The sequence below is a fragment of the Leptonotus elevatus genome, chromosome 11, assembly GCF_054856555.1.
Source record: "Leptonotus elevatus isolate MCC_2025b chromosome 11, RoL_Lele_1.0, whole genome shotgun sequence".
Classification (NCBI taxonomy): Eukaryota; Metazoa; Chordata; class Actinopteri; order Syngnathiformes; family Syngnathidae; genus Leptonotus; species Leptonotus elevatus.
Window position 1 is genome coordinate 23,841,017 of NC_141249.1, and position 27,326 is coordinate 23,868,342.

The 27,326-nt window shown below is 44.7% G+C and overlaps 1 protein-coding gene and 1 pseudogene across 2 annotated transcripts in view; one reads left to right on the forward strand and one right to left on the reverse strand.

The window, feature by feature from the left end:
- Window positions 1–122: 122 nt before the first annotated feature.
- On the reverse strand, window positions 123–5,479 carry LOC147166594 (E3 ubiquitin-protein ligase TRIM65-like; annotated as a pseudogene). Its single transcript, XR_015096407.1, has 9 exons — window positions 4,030–5,479; window positions 3,309–3,679; window positions 2,750–2,845; window positions 2,439–2,672; window positions 1,832–1,991; window positions 1,709–1,750; window positions 1,114–1,176; window positions 841–1,029; window positions 123–502 (listed from the first exon to the last, which is right to left on the reverse strand). The product of XR_015096407.1 is annotated as an E3 ubiquitin-protein ligase TRIM65-like (transcript).
- The window catches only part of LOC147166595 (1-phosphatidylinositol 4,5-bisphosphate phosphodiesterase gamma-1-like), a 29,669-nt gene continuing 6,988 nt past the window's right edge, over window positions 4,646–27,326 (forward strand). Inside the window, exons 1-35 of the mRNA XM_086089559.1 lie at window positions 4,646–5,330; window positions 6,307–6,434; window positions 6,518–6,600; window positions 7,400–7,530; window positions 7,600–7,715; window positions 8,846–9,042; window positions 9,133–9,270; window positions 9,353–9,437; window positions 9,500–9,580; window positions 9,673–9,775; window positions 10,815–10,972; window positions 11,172–11,279; window positions 11,351–11,434; window positions 12,637–12,664; window positions 12,741–13,151; window positions 17,051–17,200; window positions 17,598–17,691; window positions 18,014–18,061; window positions 19,240–19,324; window positions 19,456–19,536; window positions 20,417–20,451; window positions 20,786–20,858; window positions 20,943–21,038; window positions 21,111–21,229; window positions 21,638–21,723; window positions 21,866–21,986; window positions 22,078–22,246; window positions 24,316–24,435; window positions 24,508–24,615; window positions 24,687–24,871; window positions 24,961–25,161; window positions 25,234–25,353; window positions 25,430–25,613; window positions 25,779–25,856; window positions 26,996–27,099. Of these exons, the coding sequence (XP_085945685.1) occupies window positions 5,084–5,330; window positions 6,307–6,434; window positions 6,518–6,600; window positions 7,400–7,530; window positions 7,600–7,715; window positions 8,846–9,042; window positions 9,133–9,270; window positions 9,353–9,437; window positions 9,500–9,580; window positions 9,673–9,775; window positions 10,815–10,972; window positions 11,172–11,279; window positions 11,351–11,434; window positions 12,637–12,664; window positions 12,741–13,151; window positions 17,051–17,200; window positions 17,598–17,691; window positions 18,014–18,061; window positions 19,240–19,324; window positions 19,456–19,536; window positions 20,417–20,451; window positions 20,786–20,858; window positions 20,943–21,038; window positions 21,111–21,229; window positions 21,638–21,723; window positions 21,866–21,986; window positions 22,078–22,246; window positions 24,316–24,435; window positions 24,508–24,615; window positions 24,687–24,871; window positions 24,961–25,161; window positions 25,234–25,353; window positions 25,430–25,613; window positions 25,779–25,856; window positions 26,996–27,099 (4,355 nt within the window). The 5' untranslated portion in view covers window positions 4,646–5,083. The remainder of the gene's footprint in view (window positions 5,331–6,306; window positions 6,435–6,517; window positions 6,601–7,399; window positions 7,531–7,599; window positions 7,716–8,845; window positions 9,043–9,132; window positions 9,271–9,352; window positions 9,438–9,499; window positions 9,581–9,672; window positions 9,776–10,814; window positions 10,973–11,171; window positions 11,280–11,350; window positions 11,435–12,636; window positions 12,665–12,740; window positions 13,152–17,050; window positions 17,201–17,597; window positions 17,692–18,013; window positions 18,062–19,239; window positions 19,325–19,455; window positions 19,537–20,416; window positions 20,452–20,785; window positions 20,859–20,942; window positions 21,039–21,110; window positions 21,230–21,637; window positions 21,724–21,865; window positions 21,987–22,077; window positions 22,247–24,315; window positions 24,436–24,507; window positions 24,616–24,686; window positions 24,872–24,960; window positions 25,162–25,233; window positions 25,354–25,429; window positions 25,614–25,778; window positions 25,857–26,995; window positions 27,100–27,326) is intronic.

Below are 27,326 nucleotides of genomic sequence, written 5' to 3' on the forward strand. Positions count from 1 at the left end.
TTTTTATTTCCGAAGGCTGCAGCCGCGCTGCTTTTTGCCGCAATCAAGTCTTTCGATAAGAACATTAGCGACATGCTAATCATACGCAGGTCAATACGAATTTGGATGAAAGACGTCATCCCTCATTATTATGATGTTTTTATTAGAGGACATTTTGTGACCTTCAGCACAGAGTCGACAGACCGACGTTGGTTTGTTGCCGCTTTGGTCAGTCGACGCAACGGAGGCTGACCGTCGCTTCGGCCCCGAGCCACATTGCGGGGTACAGGGGCTGCTCGAAGTCGGTCTTGACCTGCTGCAGGAGCCGGATCCCGTCAGACGGCAGCGCGTAGAAGCAGAGCAGGCCTTCGTCGTGGTTGAGGAAAATGCCGATTCTGCGGCACACGCCGCTGGAGGAAATGCCGACCGTCTGATTTGCGTGGGTGAAGGCGTACGACGAATTGCTACAGCAAAGGCTCCACGATCGGCTGTTGTGTCCCAGCCTGCTCTCGTTGGACGAGCCCTGCAGCCAAAACGAAACGGGGCACCGGTCACAAACACTGAGAAATATTTAGCTGAGGCGCGTCGTCATGGCCGTAGAGATTCATAATCTAAATATGTTTCTTCTTCCTGGGGAAGTGCAGCAAAAAAAATAGACAAGCACTGTTTTTAGAGAGGAAGACAATAGGGACATATTGTAAGCGTCTCAAAATGACGAACATGAAAACGAAGCGATGCGATGCAACGCGAGAGACCAAATTCCCTCACTTGGCCGTCGCAACTGGCAAGCCAGATCCGGATTCGAACCCGACCGCGACGAGCTGTGAAGTGAGAAGAAAAGGCCAAACTGGGTTTGCTCACCTTTCTCTCGATGCTCTCGTAGGCGAGTCCCACGGACACCTGTTGGCCGTCCCACTCCATTTCCCAGTAACGGATTCCTTGCAGCCCCTCGTGGCACATCACCTGAACCCAGGCATCACTTGCGGTTCCCGCGAGTCAGAACGAGCTCCCTGTGTGCTGTGAAGGGGTCCAATGAAAGGGGACAGAAATCTGACGAGAAAAAGAAAATGACATGTTGGCAGAGGCGCTGTTCAAATATGGAACTGCTGACGACGACAGTTTGGGGACACTCACACTGCAGAAGAGCACTTCGGTTCTCTAAAGCAGCAATATTGGAAGTCCTGCACTTCTCGAAAACTGCCAAAGACATGAAAACTCATTGACTGGCAGCCATTTTCACTGAAGCAACCCCCTTCGCTGTTGGCTGGATTTTGACTGATTTTGCAATGCCCACACAATATTGTGTTCTATTGCTATAAAAACATAGAAAAGAACACTTAAAAGTCTTCTTTCATCAGGAAAAAAACAGTCTATTTATATGTTTCTGTTTTTGCAGCAATTAGCATTAGAATATAGCTAAGTTTCATCATTATTCACAAATCTGTTTAAAACTGGGGAGCTTGTTTGCAACATGGCCCTGGTTGATCTCCTATACTCTGCTACCACCTGCTGGCCGTTTATCTTAATAACTACCATTGCTTTAAGTCACCTCTTTCGGCAGAAGCTGCATCAAAGCCTTCTGTATGCATTAGCATAAAAAACGTATAAATATGTCTTTGGGAGCATGGTAATATGTAACATATATGTTTTGGGGAGCAAATGAGTTAAAATGGTTAAAATAGGAAAGGGAAATCATGCACTGACGTCCAACGTATTTTTGCAAGCTCACCTTTGGTTGACGTCGCCACTTGCAGGATGTTGACATTTTTTACTGCGAAAAACAAAACGGCATACAAATTGTTTCAATTCCATGAAAGACGAAGTGAGATCACATTGAGTGAGGAGAAGCCACCTGCAGTGGTTATGTTTTCAAATTCCGTGGCGTAAAAAGCCAGGAGGTGCTCCTTCATGTCAGAGACGGCTTTTCTCACTCCGCCGAAGGAGACGTGAGGACTGACAGTCAGCGAAGTGTTTTCTCCCACGTGGACTGGGCTGCAAAACGATTTGCACGTCTACACACACAAAATAAAAACATGCGTGTTTCAGAGGTGGCAAATCCAGGTCCAGAAAGTCAAAACCCTGCCACAGTTTGGCTTTAGCCTTAGGTGCTAGTTAGCTAGCTCTCTAGCTAGCTCCGATGGTGCTTGTTTAGCTGCTAGGGAGCTATTAGCTAGCTAGCTAGCGAGCTAGCACCAGGAGGTAACGCCAAACTGTAGCAGGGCTTTCACTTAGTGGACCTGGATTTGCCACCTTTGAAACGTACACGTATGCTGTCCGTCCATCCGACCATTTGCTTGCGGTCTATAAACCTATCAAACATCAAATCGTAGCGGTGATTTTGATATAATCCCCTTTTTTGGGACCGTAGTGTGCCATGCCTTATATATGTTTTCCTTTCATCATCATTGATATCCTTTTATTGAGCGCTTGCCGGGCGACGACGAAACGCTGTTGTTGACCTGTACGATCATTTGCGGGTCCTGAGATTGCGACATCTTTTGTAGCGCGGCGTCTCGTCTCTTGAGCTCGGAGATTTGGCGCTGAAGGCGGTGCAGTTGGTTCTGGGCTCGGGTGACTTCCACTTTCTCCTGAGCCCCGATCAGCTCCTTGGCCTCAACTTGACGCCGCTTGAAAAACTCCTGCAGCTCCGAGAAGATCCTGTTGCTGTCTTTGGTCGCCGCTTTGGCCAGGATCTGAACAATTTGGGAACGTCATCCGTCAGTCAGTCTTTTTCTTTTTTTGTGAAAATAGCAGCGCTTTTGATACTCACAGAGAAAGAGCGCGAGGCATTCTCAAGCTGCTGAAGCTCCGATTCCTTCTCTGTGATCTGTTGGGCTAGATATTTCTGTGTTTCCGCCAAATGTTTCTGTCGGAATAAAAAGTTCACAATGCTAATCCAGTAACTCCAAAGTGTCAAAATTAACTCAAAACGGAGTACCAAAAAAAATTAAGTAACGCTGGCTAACACTGCACAGTGTTACAACATTTTACCACTTACAGGTTAAATAACTCTTGAGAGTGTATACGTGACTCCCAGCAAGTGTTGATTATTTACTGTGATAGAAAAGCACTCATTGAGTTATTGAAGATGGAGACTCAAATAACTCTGGTCAGTGTTCATTTGACACCCTGCTATGTATACGTGTCTCTACAATCTCTACAATTGTCCAACAAAAGACACAATGACACGAAACATTGGATAATTTTTTTCTGTTATCTTTCTCCCAAAATCAATACAATAGTGGTTACATTTTTGTAAGAAAAAACTACTTCTCGAGGGCCTTTTTCTGCTTTCATTTAGACATGCTTCTAAAGTAGTGGAAGGTTACCTCCCCAACGGTCCTCTGTGAACAAACCGAAGACACGTCAAAGGTGACGTGCTGGAAGCTTTGGTTCCCGCCGGGGCCCAGGTCCAGTTTGAAGGATGGAGCCGACGGTTCCGGACTTGGGCGGGCGGCGGCCGCAAACCTTTGAATGAGCTCTGTCAGCAGCGTGTTCTTCCCCAGAGTTGGTCTTGGACTGAAGGTGGCTCTGCAGTGTGGACAGCTGCACACGAGTTGACCGTCCCAGTAGCTGGTCAGGCAGACGGAGCAGAAGCTGTGTCCGCATGGGACGGTCACCGGATCCCGCAACACCTCCAGACATATTGAACAGTTGAACTGGGGTCCATCCAAGCTGAGTGGGGCCAGAGCCATTGTAGCTGCAGAAGGACAGGATATAAAAACACGTCATCGAAATGCAGGTAACCTGCAACATGAAATACTGCACATGTATTTGTGGACCCTCTTGATAGTGGATACAATCTATACAACTGTTAAAACGTTTTAACCGTGATCATGACTGCTCATGTATTTTTGTATTTCTGAATGAAAAACGCTGGCCCACTCCAGCATTTAAGTTGCCCCATCCCGAGATTGCGAAGTGACTTGACTTCAAAGTTGCCTACTGCATCGCCGAGCGCAGGTTAGAAAATCGGCTTTTTATGCGACACACCTACAAACCAATGCAGTCTCATTGTGTGCAAAACAAACAAGGAGCTCGCTGACTTACCAGTTGGTTGGACTGGAGCTGGAATGTGAACAACACGGGAAGAGGAACTAATGGGGCGTGACCGAGGGGCGGATCCTCTCCTCGGGAAACCTGAGAGCAGCCATTTTACGTTGCCACTATTACGGAAAACTTCTGTTATTGAGGCCTACTGTAGTTTAATTTTAATTTGTTACTTAAAATACTGTTGACAATGCGTGTTTTACGCCAGAGTTCTTTTATTGAGTCACGAGATTCTCTCAAAGAACCAACTTCATTGTTTGCATCGACTGTTCAGAGTATCAGCATTTCAGTATAATGAATCGTGATTCACAAAGGTTCGATTCACATTTCACAGCGATTTTTTTTTCTCTCTTATGACTTTTCTTTAATTGAATTGTTCATTATCTTATCAACAACACGAGTAGCGCTTTAAATGATCTCCTTAGCACTTCTCAGACTTGTTAGTACAACCGCTCGCCACGCACTGTGTGTTTTTTTTCCCCGCAGAGAAAATAACGAGGAAAAAGATCCCGGAGAAATCAATGTTTTCAGGTTCGATGCGCTTGGTCGGTGGCAACGCAAGATGGCCGACGGTGGCATCATTTGCCTTGGTGAAGGGGCGGAGCCTCTCCGAGTGCAGCCCTTGGGCTGCTGCATGACTGCCGGCCAATTTGGGTTTGTTTTTACATTCTCGAGCCAGAAATGGAAAGCCGAAAGCGATGAATATAAAAGAAAAAAGGCAGTTAAATATTTACTTTGTCAATAGAGTTCAGTACAGCTAATTTGTAGACACACCTAAGAAAAGTTTGAGGTGTATTTGGTTGCGGGCAAAATAGCGCTAAGTGTCGAGTTGCAGGTCACGGCAAAATGATCCCATTTGTTTGGTTTTACTCTGGACGATGTCCTATTTGTGGGGTTTGAGCATGTGTAACTTCCACGAGAGAATCCGTCGGCGGTCGGCCTGGCCTCGCCTCGCGCGCGCACGCACGCACGTCAAGCTACTGAGTGAACTTCAAGTCCCAGAGATCCTCCCGCATCAGCAGGCATTCTTGGAACAAGCGAGACTTCGCAAAACATGGCAGCGCCTCGCAGCAGCACGCGCGAGGCCGCGGAGAGGTCCATCCTGGAGCGGGTGCCGCCGCTGCTGACCGACCTGTACCAGTTCACCATGGCGTACGCGTACTGGCGCGCCGGACGGCACCAGGAGCATTCCGTGTTCGAGCTCTTCTTCAGGGACAACCCGTTTTGCGGCTGCTTCACGCTCTTCGCCGGCCTCAACGATTGCCTGCTTTTCCTGCGCAGCTTTCGCCTGACAGACCAAGGTGAGGAACTCTTTTCTTTTGGGGATGTTTGGCGTTGACGACGCTAAAGTGGATGAAGCCAAAACCCCCCCCAAATCTGCTTTGACATTTGGTTGCGCAACACCCTCCACGTGACCCTTGCAGAACGAGAATTGTGAAACTCAGTGGGGCTCTCGTGAACTTCAACGCTGGCGAACAGGAACCGTTTGTGCTACTACGGGATTGCGCAACAGTCCAGAATCGTGAAAAAGTTGGGGATCAGTGCCACAGAATGAAGAAAGGGAATGTTGTGCAACTTAAATCTGCCGGCTTTAGCTAAGACCCAGCAAAGTTAAAAAAATAAATAAAAAATAATTCAGGGACACTTGAAGCAAAATAGTTTTTGCATAAGGCATGGAGTCAATTGTGATGTGATGTTATTGATACAAATGTTTGCTTGTTTTTTTTCCAAGTGTGTCCAGTAGTAATGGTTGATGTTGATGCTCAGTTCTCGATTTGGTGTTTGCCAACTGTTGCTCGTTACAAGTGCAACCAACATTAAAACCAGCGAGCTCTCTAAGGCTGCGTTCACACTGCAGCTCAATTCCGATTTTTTTTCTCACAAATATCTGATTTTTTTTCTCACAAATATCGGATTTTTTTTCTCACAAATATCTGATTTTTTTCTCTCACAAATATTGGATTTTTTTTCTCACAAATATCTGATTTTTTTTCTCACAAATATCGGATTTTTTTTCTCACAAATATCTGATTTTTTTTCTCACAAATATCGGATTTTTTTTCATGCAGTTTGAACGGAACAATTTCGATTTTTTTTCCCACCAAACCTTTGCTCTTCTAAAAATGTGATTTTGTTTCAGTATAATGTTGTCTTTTATGTATCGGCTGCAGCTGGAGTGATGAATCTTTTGTCCCAAACGAATCCACTCTGTAGCAAAGCTAAAGGAATGTTTTCAATATCAAACTGCATAAAAAAAAAATGCTTTATGGATTGCAGATGTGGACTTCCTGCGGTCCGTTTTACCGACAGCAACTGACCCCGCCTTCTTCCAGTTCCTGCGAAGTCTTGACTGCTCGGGCGTTACACTCCGCTCGGTCCCAGAGGGCACGGTGGTCTTTGCCCGGGTGAGATTCAAGAGCGCCCGACCGTAAGGTTCCACGTCTCGGCGCCGTCAGGGATGAACTCATTTGCGTGAAATATTTTGCAGGAGCCTCTGATGGAGGTTGCCGGTCCTCTGGCTGTGGTTCAGTTGCTGGAAACCAGTTTACTTTGTCTCGTCAACTACGCCAGGTAACACAAACGCACATTTAGAGGAATCAACATTTCATTGATATCATGTCGCCTCAACTTGTGCATTTGTAATCAGTCAGTTGATTTCACACAAGTTTGTGTTTTGCTAAAAGTTTGTTTATTTATCATAAATCTCATTCAGTGCCAGCCATTTTCAGATGCTCTTTTACGCGACCACACGACAAAAATAAAAGTATCTTTCAATGCATCCTTGGCATCGAATGCATTTTAAACACCCATAGATAGCCGTATCAAAATATTCCTTGGGTGTGTTTGTTTGTATGACCGCAATAAAGGTGGACAAATATCTGCAGCCTCATAGAAATATCTTATAATATATTTTAGTTGGTTGATGCAATAATTATATAGTAATTGAAGTTATTTAAAGTGAGAGAGATTTTTTTTCTTCTGCCACTAGGTGGCATTAGTGTTTCATGTTGGATGTTAGTGACCGGAACAGTACATTTTTATTTTCAAATTAAGAGCAAAGTGAGAAAAAGATTTTTCTGCCACTCAGTGGCATTAGTGTTTCATGTTGGTGACAGGAACCTTATTTTCAAATTAAGAGCAAATGAATTAAAATATGAAGAAAATTAGTTACGTTTTTTTAGTACGGACTTAGTTAACTTGCTAGCGTGCACCCCTAATATACATACATATGCTTTAATACAATTTCTTTTGTAGCATAGAAGATGCGTGAACACAAACGGCTGCAGCTTTAAATCCAAACGGCTTTCATTGAACGTTTTTCTACTTTCCTTTCACTGCAGCGTAAAACGGTATCTGCTGTTTCTTCTAGTCTCGTTTGCAGTAACGCTGCCCGCTTCCGCCTGGCGTCTGGCCCCCGCAGGAAGCTGCTGGAGATGGGGCTGCGAAGGGCCCAGGGCCCAGACGGGGGCCTGACGGCTTCCAGATATTCCTACATTGGAGGTGATCGCCGCGTGCGAGGCCGTTTGCACTTTCTTCCCCGAATGCCTCACTCACGGTTCCGCCTTCCAGGGTTCGATCTCACCAGTAACGTTCAGGCCGGCTTGCTGTTCGGGGTCCCCGTCGCGGGGACCATGGCGCACTCGTATGTCACCTCCTTCACGTCGATGGAGGAGGTCTCGCCGCAAGTGAGTGTGCGCGCTCGTCCCCTTGGCCAAAAGCGCCGTCAAACTGACGAAAGGACAACAATACCTGTGTTTTTAATCTATAGTATTATTATTAGGAGTGTCAAAATGAGTGCCTTAATATGGAGTTATTTTTAACTCATTTTTTAAACACACCATTAATGACCACGTGTATCAGTCGCAACGCAGCCACGTCCAAATTTAACACTAATACATTTAATAAGAATGCATATATATATATATTTGTGGAGTCAAGTTGTATTTTAACATTTTAAAAATGTGCAGAATTTCACTTCATGTTAAAGATTAGATGTCTCGTAAGTCATTTGCTTCCAAAAACGTATAAATGCGTTCTATTTTAAATATTACCATGGCCCTAAAGACATATTTAAAAAAAATAAAAATAAATAAAAAATAATTATACTAGAGCATCCAGAAGGCTTTGATGCAGCCTCTCAACTTCTCAAAACGGTTGAAGCAATGGTAGTTATTACAAAAACGGCCAGTAGGTGGCAGTAGAGTATAAGAGATCAAACAGGGCCATGTTGCAAAAAGCTCTTTTCCAGTGTTTCCAACAGATTTGTAAATAATGATGAACCTTAGCTGTATTCTAATGCTAATTGCTGCAAAACGGAAACGGATAGAAATATACCTTTTTTTTGCTGATGAAAGAAGAGCCTCTAATCTTTCTTTTGGTAGATTCCGTGTTTTGATAGCAATAGAACACAATATTGTGTGAGCCTTGCAAACTCAGTCAAAATCCAGTAAAACAGCCAGGAGCAAAGGGGGTTGCTTCAGTGAAAATGGCTGCAAGTGAATGAGTTAATGCTGTCACCAATGTCTTATATTTGCAATTATGCCATCTAGTGGCAGAAAAATGACCAACACAAATCAATATCACAGTTTTTTTAATTTTAACTCAATTTTATGAATTATTATGAAATGACTGTATAAAACAATATTTATTGTACATTTAGAACAGATATGAAAATTGCGGTTAATCAAGAGTTAACTATATAACTATATAAGTAATCCTCTGATTAAAATGATTAGCTAATTATTATTATGAGCTGTGAAGAAACCGGACAGTACGCAAGCTCAGCTGCTAATCTGCTCATTTTCCTTCCCATCAGACTCTCGTTGATTTGAACGGGGACCACGACCCGGTCGACTTCATTTCCCTGACCAGGGGTTGTGTGGCTCGGGTGTGTGAGCTTTTGGGGGTGGAGCCTGGCAAGATCCACCAGGGCGAGTTGGCTGCCTTCCTGTCGTACGCCGTCGCTTACCCGAACAATTTCCTGCCGGTGATCGACAGCTACGGCGTGATCTGGTAATTGGCGCATCCCGTCCTAGGAAAGTAGCACATACCTTCACGAGTACCCGCGAGCTTGAAATAATTTGTTGTGTTGCGTTTTGGCAGCGGCCTGCTGAGCTTCTGCGCCGTGGCCTTGGCGCTGTGCGAGCTGGGCTATCGGCCGCTGGGAGTTCGCTTGGACAGCGGCGACCTCTGCAAGCAATCCGTGCACGTGCGTCGCGTCCTGACACGCTGCAGCAAGCAGTGAGTGAGGCGGCAAAAATCAAAAAAATCAAAATGGTGGGCCATTTGGATGTCACGCTTGTCTCTTTTTTGGCGTTTGCAGCTTTTCTACCTCCGCCTTTGATTCGCTGATCATTGTTGGGACAAATAACATCTCAGAACAAACGATGGAGGAACTCAACGAAAAGGTGAAGGCAACGCATTTGGATGTTTTTTTTCCCCTCAATGGATATTTTTGACTTTTCCTCAGGAGAATGAGATCGACGTGGTTGGCGTGGGAACGCATCTGGTCACCTGCACCAAACAGCCGTCACTGGGTTGCGTCTATAAGGTTGCGTGTGCTTTTGACGGGACGGCTCCGTGTCGCTCGATTCCGTGGCAGTCACGCCTTTTTTTTTTTTTTTTTTTTCGTTTGCGTGACAGCTTGTGGAGGTGAGAGGCAAGCCCAGGATGAAGATCAGTGAAGATCCACAGAAGAGCACCGTCCCGGGAACGAAAGCTGTCTACAGGCTAATTGATGCCGAGGGTAAGGATGGCGCAAGTAACTAAGTACAAATACTCTATTTTCAAGTGATTTTTCAGATATCTGTACTTGGCTAGAGTATTTATTTCATGACTTTTTACACTAACTCCATCGGGTATCTGTACTTTGTATTTCATACTTTTTCAAAATAAACTTAATGCTACGGCTGGGTATACATTCTAATGTCCTTAATCCATTGGATTGTAATTCACAAGGGTTCAATTTGATTTCGATTTTTCCCCCTATTCAATTTAATCTATATTGATTAACTATGGAAAAACAATTCTTCTTAATGATCAAGGCCATGATTAAAAACTCTACAAACAAATTCCAAATCAAACTTTGCGGAGGCCGTAAATGGTTCAATAATTCAATAATTGTAAATAAAGATTCTATGTGGGCTTAAAGTGAGTTAAATCAGGTCTTTCGTCAATGCAAGAAAATACTTTTAATAGATTTGAAGAAAACAGTAAATTTATTTATTTTCTTATGAGTCTATGGGAAAAAGGAGATATTAAAATAATCGATTTATGATTTTATGAATCAATATCAGGCTCAAAAAGGAAAATCGATTGGATAGTGATTATTCCTTTTTTGCCCTACTTATTACTAGGCACAATGTAAATGATGATTGATAAAAAAAAAAAATTAAGTGGGTAAAACTCAAAATATTGAATATAAAATGTAAAAAAAAAAAAAAAAAAATCGTGTTTATTTATTGATGAAATGTTCTGCTTGATGATAGCATAGTAAAGAAGGCGCACATCTTTTTTTTTTTAACATCTCAAGACGCAAGACTTTAAGGCAACATGCATTTTATTATTTACATTACAGTATACTTCCAATTGATATGATCAGTGGTGGATTAGTAATAAAATTTAGCTTCAGCTGTAATCAAGATTATTGTTATTGATAACTAGTTAGCATTTGATGTGCAACTGCTCTGACGGGACAATCGCAAGAAAAATTCTCTCGTTCTTCTTGTTTTTCTCAAATATGTTTCGTACGTCAGCAATGTGGAGTTTGTGTGACTTCTGCGCAGGACATCCCTTTCTGGACCTGCTGTGTCTGGCGGCGGAGCCTCCACCGGAGGCGGGACGCCATGTGAGATGCCACCCGATGGCCGCCGACGGCGTTCCTCTCTCCGTCACTCCAGTCGGGGTGATTTGTCTGCGGCAGGAAATGTTCGCCAAAGGCCAGGTGGGCGTCGTCCTCATCATCGCACACAATTGAGGACACGTTTTGGGTTTGATTATTCGAGCGCAATGTGATGTGTCAACAGAACCGAGGGAAGGCTTTAGTTTAAAAAAAAGTCACCCACGGTTACTTTACGCAAATCGAAAAACCTATTTGATCGTCACCCGCGTTGAGTCCCGTGACTGTGCCGGCCACATTTTAGGTGACGCACCCTTTGAGCAGTGCCGCAGAAACCAAAGGCAACGTCCAACGCTCCCTCCAGAACCTTCACCCTCGACACAAGCGGCTACGAGAGCCCGACTCGTACACGGTGAGCAAATACGCCTTCAACGTGGCGACCGAAAGGAAAACGCTCAGATGACAACCTTGTGTTTCCACCAGGTGGCGCTGTCGGAGAAACTATACAACTTGGTTACAGATCTGAGACGAGGCAGTACGAAGAAGAACAATTTCATCTTGGACAATTAAAGAAAATATTTTATCTTTTCAAAACCTGCTGTTTTGCGTTTGTGTCGTGAGTCTCATCTTGACGAGTGTCGCAAGCAAACACAATATTTGTTCAAAGTCAATCCAACTTCCTCATCGTGTTTGTGAATATGTCCAATGATGAGGCAAAATGTCGCTGTGTTTCTACTCGGTTGGCTTTCTTTAAAGAACACATCATTTCAATCTTATTGATCAGGCATTGAGAGTCTCTGAACCTTCACATGTAGCATTTTAGCGTATTTGACCTCTGACCTGGAACTGGAAAGTAAAAGCCCATTTACCATTTGACTCATTCATTTGGAGCAAACTAAACGACACGATATTCTATTATAATATTTGAAGTCAAATCATTGTTTGAGTTCATGTACTTCAGTAAACCTAAAATAATCTTTTCAATCTCTTTCCTCAAACTACTTGAGTTGATCAGGTTTTACAGAAGTGAGTATTTGTAAAAGATTGTGCCATACGCAGCAAAATATATGATGTGACAAATGAAGTGTCGAGTTGATAGCGTGATGGTGTTGACCTGTTTTCTTTTTGAGAAAGCATACAAAATGGGGGAAAAAATACAAACTTTGTTTAAAAGAAAGACTTATATATCCCAATATAGCGTTTTCCTTAAAATTGCATGAAAGTAATCAAGGCAATCTTTTTTTTTAAATTATTATTTGTAGTTGCTGATCGTGAAACGGCAACTTCCTAACTGCACATCTCGTGGATGCCCGCAGGGGTCGCTGCTGTGCTACCCTCTCAAACGCCTCCACACTGCTCTCCTTCCACAATTCGCGTCCCTCACTATAGCCACACATTTTTCAAACTCGGGCGAAACTTTTTGGCTTTGGCGGCTCCACCTTTCCCGCGGCGAGCGAGGAGAGAGAGGAGAAAAACACAAGCAAGCCCGCACGCCCATGACGGGCTGGTTCTGGTTCCGCGCGGAAATGCATCCATCGCGTCTTCTTCTTTCAGCGCGTCTTCTTCTTCGCTGAGGAGCGTCTCAAGGCAGCAGGATGACGTTGCAGCGGATGGCGAAAGTGTCCGGGTGCTCTCCTCGCAGCCGGCGTTGTGACCCGCGCCTATTTTGCCAATAGTCGTTCCATAACGCGGTCTATGTGTCTTTTTATTTGATTTTTAATTTTTCCTCTGTAAACAATCTCAGGTGAACTTTCCGTTTTTGTCTGAAGCAGGACGCGTTTGCGCTGAGAACCCGAGGCCAGTAGTGATGCAAATACTCATTGGGTGGATTTTGGCGCTGCGCTGCCTGCCAGACGCATCTGGAAGAGATAAGAGAGGAATACACTCCCCTTGACTCCAGGACCAGAGGTTCAATCATATTTCACCCCCGTGTTCATAGCGCGCCGTGCAGCTTGCAGACGCCGTTTGGAACCCGACGCCCAACAGCTCTGCAGACGTCCTCCAACTTCCACCGGACGTTATGCGGTGAGGACGATGCGTTCGGCCAGGTTCGAGGGAGGCCTCAACGGCGGCAGCGAGGAGGCCGCCGGGCTGCCTCCGGCCTCCAGGACGATGGAGTGGACGGAAGCCGGTCCGAGCATCCTCCGCAGTCTGGAGATGGGCACCGTCATGACCCTTTTCTACCACAAGAAATCGCAACGTCCGGAAAGGAGGACCGTGCAGATCAAGCAGGACACCAGACAAATCGTGTGGCGTCGCACCTCGGACAAAATTGAAGGAGAGGGTGAGTGCAAAGTTTTGCCGATTCCGTTTTTTGACATTGTACTGGGAAGACGCAGAAAACGAAGCCCGTGACGTCATCCTCGTGTCCATCAAGGCAGAGTGACCATTTCTGGTGTCCAAAAAAAGAGGACTCGCGGCCAAAGTGTTCAAAATGGTTTCTTGACTCTGTATAGGTCGAAAAAAAAAAAAAAAACTTGCTTTTGGAGCGAACCCACTGCGCGTTTCAGAAAGGGTGCTACCAGTGAGCTCAAATTCTGGGCCACTGATTTGAACGCTTAGGAAGTGAGGTACGTAAAACGTTGCCCTATTTTTTTCTTTTAAAAAGAACCGGAACTTTTTCATATTTAATAATAACGCGCACACACACAAAAGCTGCCAGTCACGACGACACGTGCACGCCGCCTCCCATTTGTCACGCAAAGTGTCCGTCAAATTCAGCACATGCTCAAAAAATACAAAACGGACATTTTTGTGAATTTATCAAATGCCTGATGGACGGATGTAAAAAAAGTGAACTTGACCAGTCAGAAGAGGCCATTTTGTTATGGTTTGTTTGGTTTTCGTTGCCGTGTTCTGCCGTCCCCTCGTGTTTTCCATTCGGAACCCTCTGCCCCTTGTGTCATGTCCAGGTGTTTGTCATTGTCTCGTTAGTGCGCTCCTATTTAGTGTCCTTTTTCCTGCATTCCTCGTTGGCTCGTTGGTTTTGTCGCATCGTTTGTGTCAGTCGTCCTGTCCTTGCTCGTTTTGTTTGTTACTTTTGGGTCTTTTGTTAATGAAGAAGTTTTTCCACCTTCCTCGTTTGCCTTTTGGTTGTTCTTTTGGAACTAAATCCCTTTTTGTTGAACGCCCCAAACGTAACACATTTGGTGGCCCTAATAAAAAGTGTTACTATTTTTCCTAACAAATACCAAATCTGAACTCTAATTTCTGATTCGTTTCATGAAACTGGTGCGCATGTCAACATATTAAGCATGCACGTGCACCTCTGTACATACATACAGTATATGAGCTGTAAGTATGACCTTTGACCTTTCATTTTGAAAGTGGGGGGGGGGGGGCTGCCTGCTTTCTCCATGTGACCCCTCCCCCTGAGAGAATCCTGTTTTAATGGCGTGCGTGCGTGCGTGCGTGCGTGCGCGCGCTCATCCAGCCCGAGCTTCCTGTCAGACTTCCTGACGGGCCGAAAGCGGATCTGGCTTGCCGGAGCGGCTTAGCAGCGCGTCGTTTGCAGGATGATTTGATTTGCAACCGTGTCTGTTTGCCCCGACGAAGCGCGCCGCATTCACGGCCGGCGATTGACGATGGACTTTCCTTCTGTCGGCCTCGTGTTATTGCAACTCCCAAAATCCAAGGTCGCGTTTCAACTCCTCGTCTGGAACTTGGAAATAGTTTAGTGACGAGCCTGCCAAGTTATTTTTCAAAATGAGCGTGATTATTTTTGCGGGGGAAAAAAAGCCTTTCCTGTGTTCATGTAACACGCATTCAGATCTTGAGTTTGCTTTTGAGGAATTTCTGACACTTTGTGGCCGTTTTTCATCATGAAATAACTTCATCTCAATTTTCTTGCTCTTCTTTTGTCACAATTTGTGCGTCTGTATCTTCACAGTCAGTTTTTTCCAATTTTTTTTTGAATGCAAACTCGCATTTCTTCTCAGCCTCCGTTCATAATTTTCCCATATTAACTCACTCAAACCCAAAAACGTATAAATACGTTTTGTAATACTTTGTTCTTCATTCCCAAAAACGTACTTATTTTATGTTTTATATGCGAGAGCATCCAGAATGCTTTGGTGCAGTTTCTAATCCGAAGAAGTCACTTAAAACAATTGTCGTTATGACAAAAACGGCCAGCAGGTGGCAGCAGAGTATAAGAGATCAACCAGGGCCATGTTGCAACAAGCTCTTTTTGCCATTTTTTTTTACCAGGAATGTGAATAATGATGACATTTTGCTATCTTCTAATGCTAATTGCTGCAAAACGGAAACTTATAGAAATATATTTTTGTTCCTGATGAGACTAATCTTTCATTTGGTAGGTTCCATGTTTTGATAGCAATAGAGCAGAATATTCTGGGGGCCTTGCAAAATCAGTCCAAATCCAGTAAAACGGCTGGGAGTGAAGTGGGTTGCTTCTGTGAAAATGGCTGGGAGTGAATGAGTTAATAAATTGCCGACTTTTGTCATTGAACTCCGAGACGCTCAAATCGTACAAACAAGCGCACAAAAAGCGCATTTTCTCAACCTGCGTTTGTCTCCTTACGAACGGACGAGACAAATTCCAACTCAGCAGGTCTCGTCTTCATTTGATCTCTCGCCGCTCGATGCGCTACCCCATTTTTTTCTTCCCCCCTCCTCCACTCTCAGCGCACTGTTTCCCTCCAGCTGGCCTTTCTCAAGTTCCTAATCCCTCACACCCACGTAAGCCCCCCCAAACACACACACACACACACACACACACCTCATTTCCAGATTCTTTCCGTCGGTCAACTTTCTTTCACTTTCCTTTTTTTAAATTCGTATTTTTGAGGTTCTTTGCCTGATGTCAAAGTTTGCGTTCTCCAAAGTTTGTGTTCTACGTGTCTGACTGACTTCCACTCCCAGCTTGTTTTTGTAACGTGATATTTTTTCCCACAACTGTTTGCTTTTAAGCACGGCTCCACCCTCCGCGCACGCACGCACACGCATACACAGCAATCAGCGTTTTCTTTGAGATGAACTCTTTGGATTACATTGTCAGTCTTGAATTGTGAGTCACAGGAAGTGCGGGGCTATCAGGGAGTGTCGGACTTCCTGTCTGTCGTTGAAAACAACACGAATACAAAAGGCACAAGGTTTTATACAGGAAGCTGAGACGTGGCCCGAGATGGAGATATTGGATTCCTGGGATAGACAAGAGGGTGGCTGACATCGGTATCGGACGCGGTTTCAAGTGCCGTGTTGGCCCGATACCGGTACCTGGTATCAGTACTTGCCCATCCCCAATATGAAGGTGACAGTCATTGGTCTTCATGTGACCAAAGTGCTCCCTTGTGAGCTTTAAAAAAAAGTAAGACAAAAAAAACAACCAATAAAACTGATGAATGGATTGAAAGATCATTGAAATCAAAAGTAAAGTTGGTTGTTTCGATTCGTACGTTTGGCCGCGTTTGACCGACATTCGCCGGCGGTCCAATCATTTGAACAAGAAAAAAAAAGTACAAAGTATAAATTGGATGGTGCGGGTTGTTGTGCCTTCAAACATTCGTTTGCGGAAGAACACCCCAAAGAAACTTTTGGGTTTATTTGCTGCCCCAACTTTTTGGGTTATTAATTTTAAAGTAAAAAAGTTGGGTCAAATGAATAACCCACAAAACAAATTTTTTGTTTTGTTTTGGGGGTGGGGTTAATGGAATGACCCAACTTTTTCAATTATTTATTTAAAACCCCCGCCCCCCCCCCCCAAAAAAAAATGGGTCAAATGAATAACCCACAAAACAACCTATTTATTTATTTATTTATTTATTTTAACAAGACAAGTCAATCTTTTGGGACCGAGCCAACTTTTTGGGTTATGTATATAAATCAAAAAAGTTGGGTCAAATGATTAACCCCAGAACCAAATGTTCTCGTTGTTTTGTGGGTCAACCCAATTTGGATTATTTTTGACTTAACTGTTTTGAGAGTACGTATTCCAACATCCTGGTTGCTCCAACTCAAATGTTCACGTCTGTTCTGTTTTTTCTTGCCGCCCCCACACTACAGTGCTTTTTTTGGGGGGGGCCCCTGCAGCCCTCATGTGTTTGACAGGGAACGCAGTAATGTGGCGGAATGTGATATTGTGTATGGTGTTTTTTTTGGGGGTGCGTGTGTGTTCATGCAAGGATTATCTTTGCCCCCCCCGCTTTTCCCTCCCCGGGCTAGTGGACATCCGAGAGATCCGGGAGCTGCGGTTGGGAAAAGGCTCCCGCGACTTTGAGCGCTACCCGGAGGAAGCTCGTAAAGTGGACTCCGCCCTCTGCTTCGTCGTACTTTACGGCCTGGAGTTCCGCCTCAGGACGCTCAGTGTTGCAGGTCAGCGCTCATTTCATCTCTCTTCTATAACACGGCCGCAGGTCAGAGTGTCAAATCTGATCCGAACCGTGATGTGATTTATTTGAACAAGCCACTGTGAAGTTGATGAATGTTTCTCACGGAAACTCCTGGCGGGTTTCCTCAAGGTCTTAGCAAAGCACTTGATTTCCTTTTTGAAACATTTGACATGTTTTTTTTCCTCAAACCCTTGTTGGTGTTCTTACGTTTTGTTTTGTCTACTCGGCGTGTTTATTTATTGTTGGTAACAGCGAGCGCATCGCAGGGAGAGAATTCTGTCAGCTGGACTTCCTCGGCTTTTGTTCCTCATCAATGACTGTCGAGTGGACATTTTCGTGCTTTATGGGTGACCCGCAGTATTTGTCTGTGATGTTTTCAGCCTTCAGCGAGGAGGAAGTCAACATGTGGATGAGCGGCCTCGACTGGCTGATGGCCGACACTCAGAGCGCGCCGGCCCCGCTCCAAACAGACAGGTTGCTTCTGTAAACAATCTCAACCGGCTGTAAATCCTGCCCGCATTTTGACGCTGTGTGCGGAATGGAAAGATTTGCCATAATGTGTTCGGACAATCGCCTTTAAAAACAACAACAAAAGGTCAAGAGTTCAACCTTGACCTTGAGCTTTTATGACAAATTAGGTTGGTTCTTAATACGGCATTTAACATCGTCTAGAAGACCAGATTTGTAATCTCGTGCGTTGTCCAGTCAGGACAATGTTGCCCGTCGCCGCTAACAATTATTTTCAATTGTTTCAGTCATTCTGTATTTGTTTTCCTCTCCACGTCCCTTTCGATAGATGGCTGAGAAAACAATTTGAAGTCATGGACAGGAACCATGAAGGAAGGTAAGTTATTCTTAATAACCATCCTTGGGATGAATGGTCGCATCGTGTATTCCAGCAGCTCGGCCATGAAAATGAAACCCAAACCAGATGTTGGTTAACTTTCCCGCGCTCGCATTAGTGGACGCAGACTTGTGTTTGGGTTTGGGCGGCGCCAGGACAAACAGCCTGCCGCTCCTTGATAAGGTGACGGAAGTGATGCTATAGGCTGTGAAAGGGCAACTTCCTCTCGTCTGTGCAAATAGTAACAATGCATTTGAAAGGAGAGAGCGAGAGAGAAATAAATTGCGTTGGGCAGAAGCTGCGATCGCAACTGTTTTCAACCTCAAATAACTTTTCGGAAGGGAAGCTACGTTCGCGATCTCATTGCACGATAGCGTCCACAGAAGCTGCATTTCCCCCAAGAAGGTCTAAACTAAACTGTAAATGCATCTCTTCTGTTTGAGGTCACATACGTACATACATACATAAGATTCCTGTTTTATTTGATAATGCGGCGAATGATGGAAAATCTGCAGTTGGTACAGAAACATGTTCCAGTGTTTACAACAGCAAAAGGAAGCTCCTGTCAACATCCAAGACGTCCAACCTCAAATTTAAGGACACGCACTCAGTCAGGTATTTCCTGGCGTTAACAACAAATGCCAAATAAGATATATCAACAGCTAACATAACGCTAGCTAGCACATGTTTTTGGACCGCATGTGTGTTAGTGTATAGAAATAATTTATGAAGGAAGATGTAGGAAAAATCACAAGACAGATGTTTGAAGACACTGCAAAGTATAACTTTGAAATATTTCTGCTGGTTATTTTCTCTAATTGTGTGGTTTATTTAAATAAACCACATTCTTGGAGGTCTTCCTTCTTTGACAGCAGGATAATCTTGCAAGTAACTTGCTTGCCCTTAGGCTGTCCAGTAAATCAGCTCCAAGGATGTTCCCAAACAACTCGTAAAACTCGGCAGGAATGCCATCAAGCCCCGGAGCTTTGCCACTCTGCGTACTCGTGGTGGGCGCATGGAGCTCCTGAAGGCGCCATCTTTGCTACCCACTTCCTGCTCTTGGCTGCACTCACCAAATCCTTGTTGTCTTGTTGTTGTTCCATCAATTGGTTTGGGGCTATTTAAAAGTGATATCGAAAGGTTGGACAGACAATCGACACCTTCTGCCTCCCTTGCAGTGTCACGGTGAAGGATGTGAAAGCTTTTCTGCCTCAGATCAACTACAAAGTCCCCAACACGCGCTTCCTGAAAGACAAGCTACAGGTCACGGTTGTATTGTATTTTCAAATGTGTATTTTCAAACCTTGTTTAACATTTGACAAATGAACCTAAGGTCACCAGTGGTTGTATTTTCTTTTCTTGAAGTATTAATTGATATTCTCCACTTGGTCCAGGAGGTTGACGCCCGCGGTGAATTGTTTTACCCCAACTTTGCACAACTCTACCGAACGTTGATGTTTGACACCCAGAGGAGTGTGAGTGTCAGTGTTGAGTTCATACCCAAACACACTGGAAATACATGTTCTCATTTTCTGTACAACAAAAGCAAACTTAAGTCTATTACTTAAAAGTATCTTATCAGTTAGTCTGTGACTGCCAAAAGGTCGAACCTGGGTTGGTCCCATCTGTCTCAGGTGTGATTCCTCGCGAGCTGGGACCATCTGTGGCCACAGCGGCGGTGGCACCGTATGATGATGGATCTTGGTTAAAGTAAACAATTTAAATCGAATAGAAATCTTTCCGGATGCAGAAATGACAGTTTTGACTCCATTCAGGAGTGCCGGCGACACCAACAAGTCTCTCTTCAAAAAATTGACAGTTAATACTCCAAAAACTCATCAAATTAAGTATCTCCTGTCAAGTGTGCACAAAGCGCCGATTGAGGACTTCAAAAGGAGACCCCAAAAAATCGAGCAAATTCCATGTGAATAGAGACAACTAACAAAAAAGAGACGTGACAATAAGTTGGCACGAATAAAAAACACTATCAAAGAACTAAGGTTGGAAGACAAAGTGCCGCGGGAGGAAAATACAGGAACAGACCAAAACGCAGAATCCCCCAAAATACCTGCACGACATCAGAAAACTCAGAACAGAACATCAAGGTCATATTTAGTGACAGATCAAGACGAACGTGAAAGCAACAAATTGTCGATGGATGTAAACATATCAATACTTTGTTTGTGTCCTCTTGTCCAAAATGATAAGCTCTAGTTCACCTTCAACCCAAATAAGGAAAAGCGCTACTGTATGCGAAACGGAATGATGGCAGAAGTGCTTTCTTTTCTACAACACTCATGTTCTCCATTTTTTTTTTTTTTTTACTGCCCTGCTCCCTCCACACGGCTTTCCCAGATTATCGAACAGCTGGAACTCTCCTTCCCTTTGCGGTGAGTCCCCCCACCTGCACCTCTTCCTCAATGTTCAGCCACTTCTCCTCACATTCTTTCCAGGACAACCCTGTGCCCGTTTGGCACACTTTGGTTAGTTAGGCTGCATCCAATTATATTATAAAAACAAATGCGCAAAAATGGAATTGGTTGAAAAACATCAGGCCAAAAAATATATGAACGGGAACCAGTAGGAATATCCAGAACTATTAGCGAGCCACAGCTGGTTTTGCCGCTGATTTATGAAGTTGAATAAGTCCAAGATGCAGCAGGTAACAGATGTCAAAAGTGGTCATATGATCTTTTGCCAACTGGGTTATGGTTGTCTTTTCAGGAATGTTGACAGACCAGAACTGTGCCAGATTTCCCTTTATGACTTCCAGAAATTTTTACAACTGGATCAAAAGGTACACTTGAAAGCCTCCGACTGGAATCGTCCGAGGAAGAAAAAGTTCCCCACGCATCTTTTTCACATTGCTTCTTTCATGCAGGTGTCATGGGCGTCAGATTTGAGCCGGGTCCGAGAATTCCTCGCAACATACTTAAGAAGTGGACCCCAGTTTGAGCCCATCCTACAACTTGATGAGGTGACAACACACACCTGCGCACAAATCACCTGAGAAGGTTGAAATTGGACATTTCTCATGTTGTTTTCGCAGTTCCTGACCTTCTTGTTCTCCAAAGAGAATTCAGTGTGTGATCCTCAAATGTCACCCGTTGCTCCTGAAGACATGAAGAGGCCGCTGTCACAATACTGGATCTCTTCCTCACACAACACGTACGTCTCATCAGATTTCAGGAAATTCCTGAAAATGTCTGATTTCTTCTTCTCGCGACTCTGGATCCGAGAATTGTGACCTATTGCTCTGAAAATAGTCAAAGTTCCTTTGGTCGGAGACTTCAGACGCCTGCAGGGTTGTAGTCAAGACCACACCAACCGGCACCAAGACATTGTCGAGACTAGAGAGTCTAGAGACTGAGACGAGACCGAGACTTTTGGAGGTCGGGAGACAAGAAAACAGAACAAAAATGCAAATGCAAACAATAAATGCAACGAAAACAAATTCAAGATCGAAAATCCGGGGAAAGACGACCTCAAAAGCCTTGAAAAGTGGTCTTGAGACCAAGACCGATCTGGAAGCCTGCAATGTCATGTGAAGTATTTTTTGTTTTCTTGCGCCGTCAGCTACCTGACGGGGGACCAGTTTTCCAGCGAATCGTCTCTTGAGGCCTACGCTCGCTGTCTGAGAATGGGTTGCCGCTGCATTGAACGTGGGTCTCCAAATTGCTTCAAGGCAGTTCTGTTATTTGCTAAGAAACGTTGTTGAATTCATGAGAGACGCCATGTAACATATTGATTTGAAGCCTCGTAATCAGGACGAAACTTCATGCACGGACTGCTTTCTGACTTCAGTGGACTGCTGGGATGGACCCGACGACCTGCCCATCATCTATCATGGGCACACTTTAACCTCCAAGATCAAATTCCTTGATGTGCTTCACACCATCAAAGAACACGCTTTTGTCACATCTGAGTAAGTCATCGCATCAGGATTTTGTTTCAGGGTCCATCTCGGCATCAGGATGATGAAATAATATATTTCGTATGCTGCTGTGCAAATGTAGATATCCGGTCATCTTGTCTATTGAGGACCACTGCAGTGTGGTCCAACAAAGGAACATGGCCACACACTTTAAAAAGGTTTTCGGAGATCTGCTGCTTACAAAGCCAGTTGACAGCAACGCAGAGGACCTCCCTTCACCTTTCCAGCTCCGCAGGAAGATACTTATCAAGGTACTTGGACAAAAAATGACGTCTCCATTCGCATCAGAATCCACAATAGTTGAAATGACCACAGGCAGCCCAAGATGAAATAGTTGGGACAATTGACAATTGACATGAGCGGAGGTGCTAAATGTGGTAGGGTTTTTACTTTCTGGACATGGATTTACCACCACCGGCTGAGTAGAATCACTCGTGACAGGACTTTTACTGCAAAGTACGACAGCCAGCGTATATCTACAACAGGGTTCCCCAATTCCGGTCCTCGAGGTCAAGAGTCCTGCAGGTTTTAAATGTTTACACCCAATAGCACACCTGATTCATATAACCAGCTCATCAGCTTGCCTGATAACGATCCTAATCTTTAGTATCAGGTGCGGTGATAGGTGGAAACATCTGCCGGAATTGCTGAACCCTGATCTACAATCTGTGGTTCGAAATGGAAATGGATATGGCTGCACTACATAAAACTGAATTTGAATAAAGTCTCATTGAGCTACAAGAGAAAGGGAAAACATGAGGAAAAAGTACAATTAGCCATCCCTCGATCCCACTCATTGGACTGTCCGTCAGTCAATCCGAGGACTGACGCGAGACAGACAATCGTTCACACTCACCTGCGCAAGCAAAAGCTTGAGTCCTAAGTTCACCTCAAGGGCTTTATACACCAATCTGACGTCAGCCAAATGTGACGGGCCTACCGTCTGTCGCGTCAGCCTGACCGTTATGCACATCACGCCGAAAAACGGATGGGAGTACACACTGCGACAAACAGACACAGACGTAATCTCCCTGCATACCATCGGCGGCGATAGTCACTGTTCCTCATTGTTAGAAAAAGGCAACCGGAAAGCTCTTTACGGGGGCAGGATATGAAAAGTAAACAACAGAGGTGGCAAATCCGGGTCCAGAAAGTAAAAACCCTGCCACCAGTTTGTCTTTAGCCCCAGGTGCTAGCTAGCTAGCTGCCTAGCAGGTAAACGAGCACCATAGGAGCTAGCTAGGGAGCTAGCTAGTGTTAGAGTAGACAATATTAAGTATTGTACTCTTTGCGTGTTCAATTAACTGAATGGTGAGATCCTGGTGAAGAAGTCCCTTTGCAAAGGTAAATAATTATCAGAAGCTTCTGAGGACAAAAGGCTGATGACACTGAAGCCGTGTTCTATCAGGTTGTCTGTCTCGTCCAACGTGGGGCATCAATACTTATACAAAAGTAGGAGAATACGAAAAGTCTCCTCCCATCAGCCCACAGTACATTTGTTTACAACTCAGTGAATACAAGAGAATCTGTTCCCATGGGTATAAATCAGATTAGAAAAAATACAATAATAATAAGCCTGACTCCCTTCCGACCAGCAGAGACCGGCCCTCCCATTTAGAGATAGCGAATGAATGTATGAACCCGTTGCCCTTCTCATGAAAGTAACACAGATAAGAATACAATTCTATTCATTGAGCCATACTGCTATAACTAAATCCAAAACGGCTAAAATATAAATTGAAACTGAAAAACAATGTTAATAACTTAACACTAGCCAGCACCTGGGGCTAAAGACAAACTGTGACAGGGTTTTTACTTTCTGGACCTGGATTTGCCACAACTGCTAAACAATGCATACTGCTATCTTTTCCACTTCCGATATACTCCCGTGCAAAACACACGCTTAGGCTCTTTACAGAGTATGATGTGATATAAAAGTCAATCCTATCTGATATCTCCAGTTGCGTCTCAATGTCTTGCCATAGTTCGGCTTACGTCACTCGATCGATATACCCTTGACGGTAACGTTATACAACACCGGTTTCTCTTGAACAATAGTCTTCTCCATCTTGTGTCCGGACAGACATTATACATAACAAAATACGAAATATGCAATAAGCAACACAGAAACGCAAAATTGTGAAAGCTGTTTATCCGCATTTGTCACTTCCTGTTCCTGCCCCATGCGCTGATTCGCTGACGAACAGCCAATCAGAGTGATCAAATGTCACGACGATCCGATGCCGATCCAAATATGTCGGCTGAACCCCCCCCCCCATGATGAAATCATGACGTCACGTATTCTGTCACGGTGTCAAAGCACAAGAAGTTGGTGGAAGGAACCTCGTGCGAGGAGGTGCCATCAGGCAGCTGCTCTGAAAATGACATCAGCAACTCGTTGAAGAACGGCATCCTTTACCTCCAAGACCCCATCGACCGCGTGAGTCGCCGTCTGTGTCGCCGTTATTGTTACTGTTGGATTCTCCATGACAAAAAACATCCGCGCACGCAGACTTGGATGCCACATTATTTCGTCCTGACCAGCAACAAGATTTACTATTCGGAGGAGACGTCTCACGATCAAACAGCTGACGAAGAAGACTTGGATGAGGTCAAAGAGGTGGGACGAGCCGTAAATCCTAAATCGTCTCGTCATCTTGACCTTGCCCTTTTCTCGTCTCCTTGCCGCAGGAGTGTAACAACAACGAGGCGCACGGTGCGGAGCGCTGGTTCCACGGCAAGCTCGGAGGAAGCCGCGATGGCCGCCAGGCGGCCGAAAAACTTCTGCAGGAATATTGCGAGGGCGGAGCAAAAGACGGAACCTTCCTGGTGCGCGAGAGTGAGACGTTCGTCGGAGACTTCACTTTGTCTTTCTGGTTAGTCGTCGGCCTTTTTTTCGCTCGCGTGACAAACTCTTCCTCTGCCGTGTTAAGCTGCCCGTTTCCCGTCTGACGTCTTCCGCCAGGCGCTCGGGACGCGTTCAGCACTGCAGGATCCATTTACGTCAGGAATGTGGCCGCACGCGCTTCTACCTGACGGACAACCCGGTCTTCGACAGCCTCCAGCAGCTCATCGGCCACTACAGAGACGCGCCGCTGCGCTGCAACGAGTTCGAGATGAGGCTGGCCAATCCCGCGCCTCAGCCCAACGCGCACGAGAGTCGGCAGTAGGTCGCGGCTCGTCACTCGCGCCGTTTGGAAACGGTTCTTGGCTGAAATGCCTGACGTGTGTTGCGCAGATGGTACCACTCGAGTCTGTCCCGAGTTCAGGCTGAACATATGCTGATGCGAGCGCCAAGAGACGGCGCGTTCTTGGTGCGAAAACGCAGCGAGCGCAACTCTTACGCCATCTCCTTCAGGTACATCCCAAGACTCTGACGGAGAACCGCACCGGACTCATGGGTTTCTGCTTTCTGCTTTTTGGTGTGACTGCAGGGCGGAGGGTAAGATCAAACACTGCCGCATCCACCAGGACGGTCGTCTGTTCATGCTGGGCAGCTCGGCAGAGTTTGAGAGTCTGTTGGACCTGGTGAGCTACTACGAGAAACACCCGCTGTACCGCAAGATGAAGCTGCGCTATCCCATAAACGAGGACACGTTGGACCGGATGGGGACCACGGTCAGTCACATTTGCCGCATTTCAAATCTCTTTGGTACGGAATCCCTGACAAAATTGGAGCTTTGCCGGACACCTGCAATTTTTTTTTCCAGCTTTGCCTTTCCTGCAAACCACCATGTGGAATATTTCCGTATTTTGTCTCGTATGTCTTTGCTGTCATTTCAGGAAGTTGATTATGGGGCGTTGTACGAAGCTCAAACTCCTCATTTTTATGTCGAGGCTAACAAGATGCCCTCTGCTCGGGTGAGTTTACCGTCGGTACGCCTGAACGTGCCATGATGTATTTGGATTCTGTTCAGTGGAATGTTTGACACACACTTATTCAACTTTTCGTGGATCAAGCATTTATATTTACTAGGGATGCTCGATTATGAAGAAAATATTTGCTCCCAAAAACGTTTTTTAAAAAAAAAAAATTATGCTAGCGCATACAGAAGACTTTGATGAAGCCTCTGAACTGAAGAGGTCGCTTAAAGCAATGGTAGTTATTACAAAAATCTGACAGCCAGTGGCAGCAGAGTATAAGAGATCAACCAGGGCCATGTTGCAAAAAGGCTTCCCACCAGTGTTTTCAACAGATTTGTGATTAATGATGAAACTCGGCTATATTCTTATGCTAATTGCTGCAAAATGGAAACAGATAGAAATATACTTTTTTCCTGATGAAAGAAAATACTTGAGTCTTTCTTTTGGTATTTTCCATGTTTTGATAGCAATAGAACACAATATTGTGTGGGCCTTGCAAAATCAGTCCAAATCCCGTCAAACAGCCGGGAGTGAAGGGGGTTGCTTCTGTGAAAATGGCTGCAGGTTAATCACGATTATTTTGGTAATAATTGTTATTACAATTAAGAAGATAATGCATTTTTTTGGGGTACGAAACAATAAAAGGTTGAAACATTATGATTATTCAAGTTACTTTTGGACCACACAAAATATATTACATTTGTTATTTTAAAATTAAAAAATATGCAAATGTATACATTTAAACCATTCACAATTAGTATTAATATTTCTTTTATGTGTTCACGATGATGCTGATTTTGTAATTGTGGAGTACTGTGAATAATTGAAATTGTAGTTGAACTTCGATGAATTGCACAGCCCTAATATTTACATTTCGATGATGATGATTTGTTTTAATTTTATTGTTATTACTATCCCGTGTTTGTTTGTTTGGCTTTTTCATGATAAAGTCATTGTACAAACAAGTGATTTGTAGAAGAAAAAGAGAGCAGAGGAGAGATAGATTTTTTTTTTCTCTTCTGCTGCATAAAAAGTCAAATGAGATCTTGGAGTTGACCGCAATACGAAGAAGGACGATAGACATTTGCTGTTGTGCACGTTCCTCTTGCGCGCTCACTGCTGCCCCCTGTCTGCAGTGTGCAGTCAAGGCGCTGTACGACTACCGAGCTCAGCGGGAAGATGAGCTGGCGTTCCCCAAACAGGCGCTCATCTTAAATGTGGAGAAGCAGGAGGGCGGCTGGTGAGTCCACGTGTGCGTCCGTCAAGGTCTGTGCGATATCGTCAGACAGACAGAATGCGGAATTCGCTTCTTCATCTCGGGACCGGGTCCAGAAATGACGGAACCCATTCCAATTCACTTCTGGACTGGTTACTGGCGTTCGTTAGGCAACAATGAAAATAGTCAAACTGGATATGATTGTTACAATCGTGGCTACGTTTGTCTTTGGGCCTATTTGGGAATGTGCG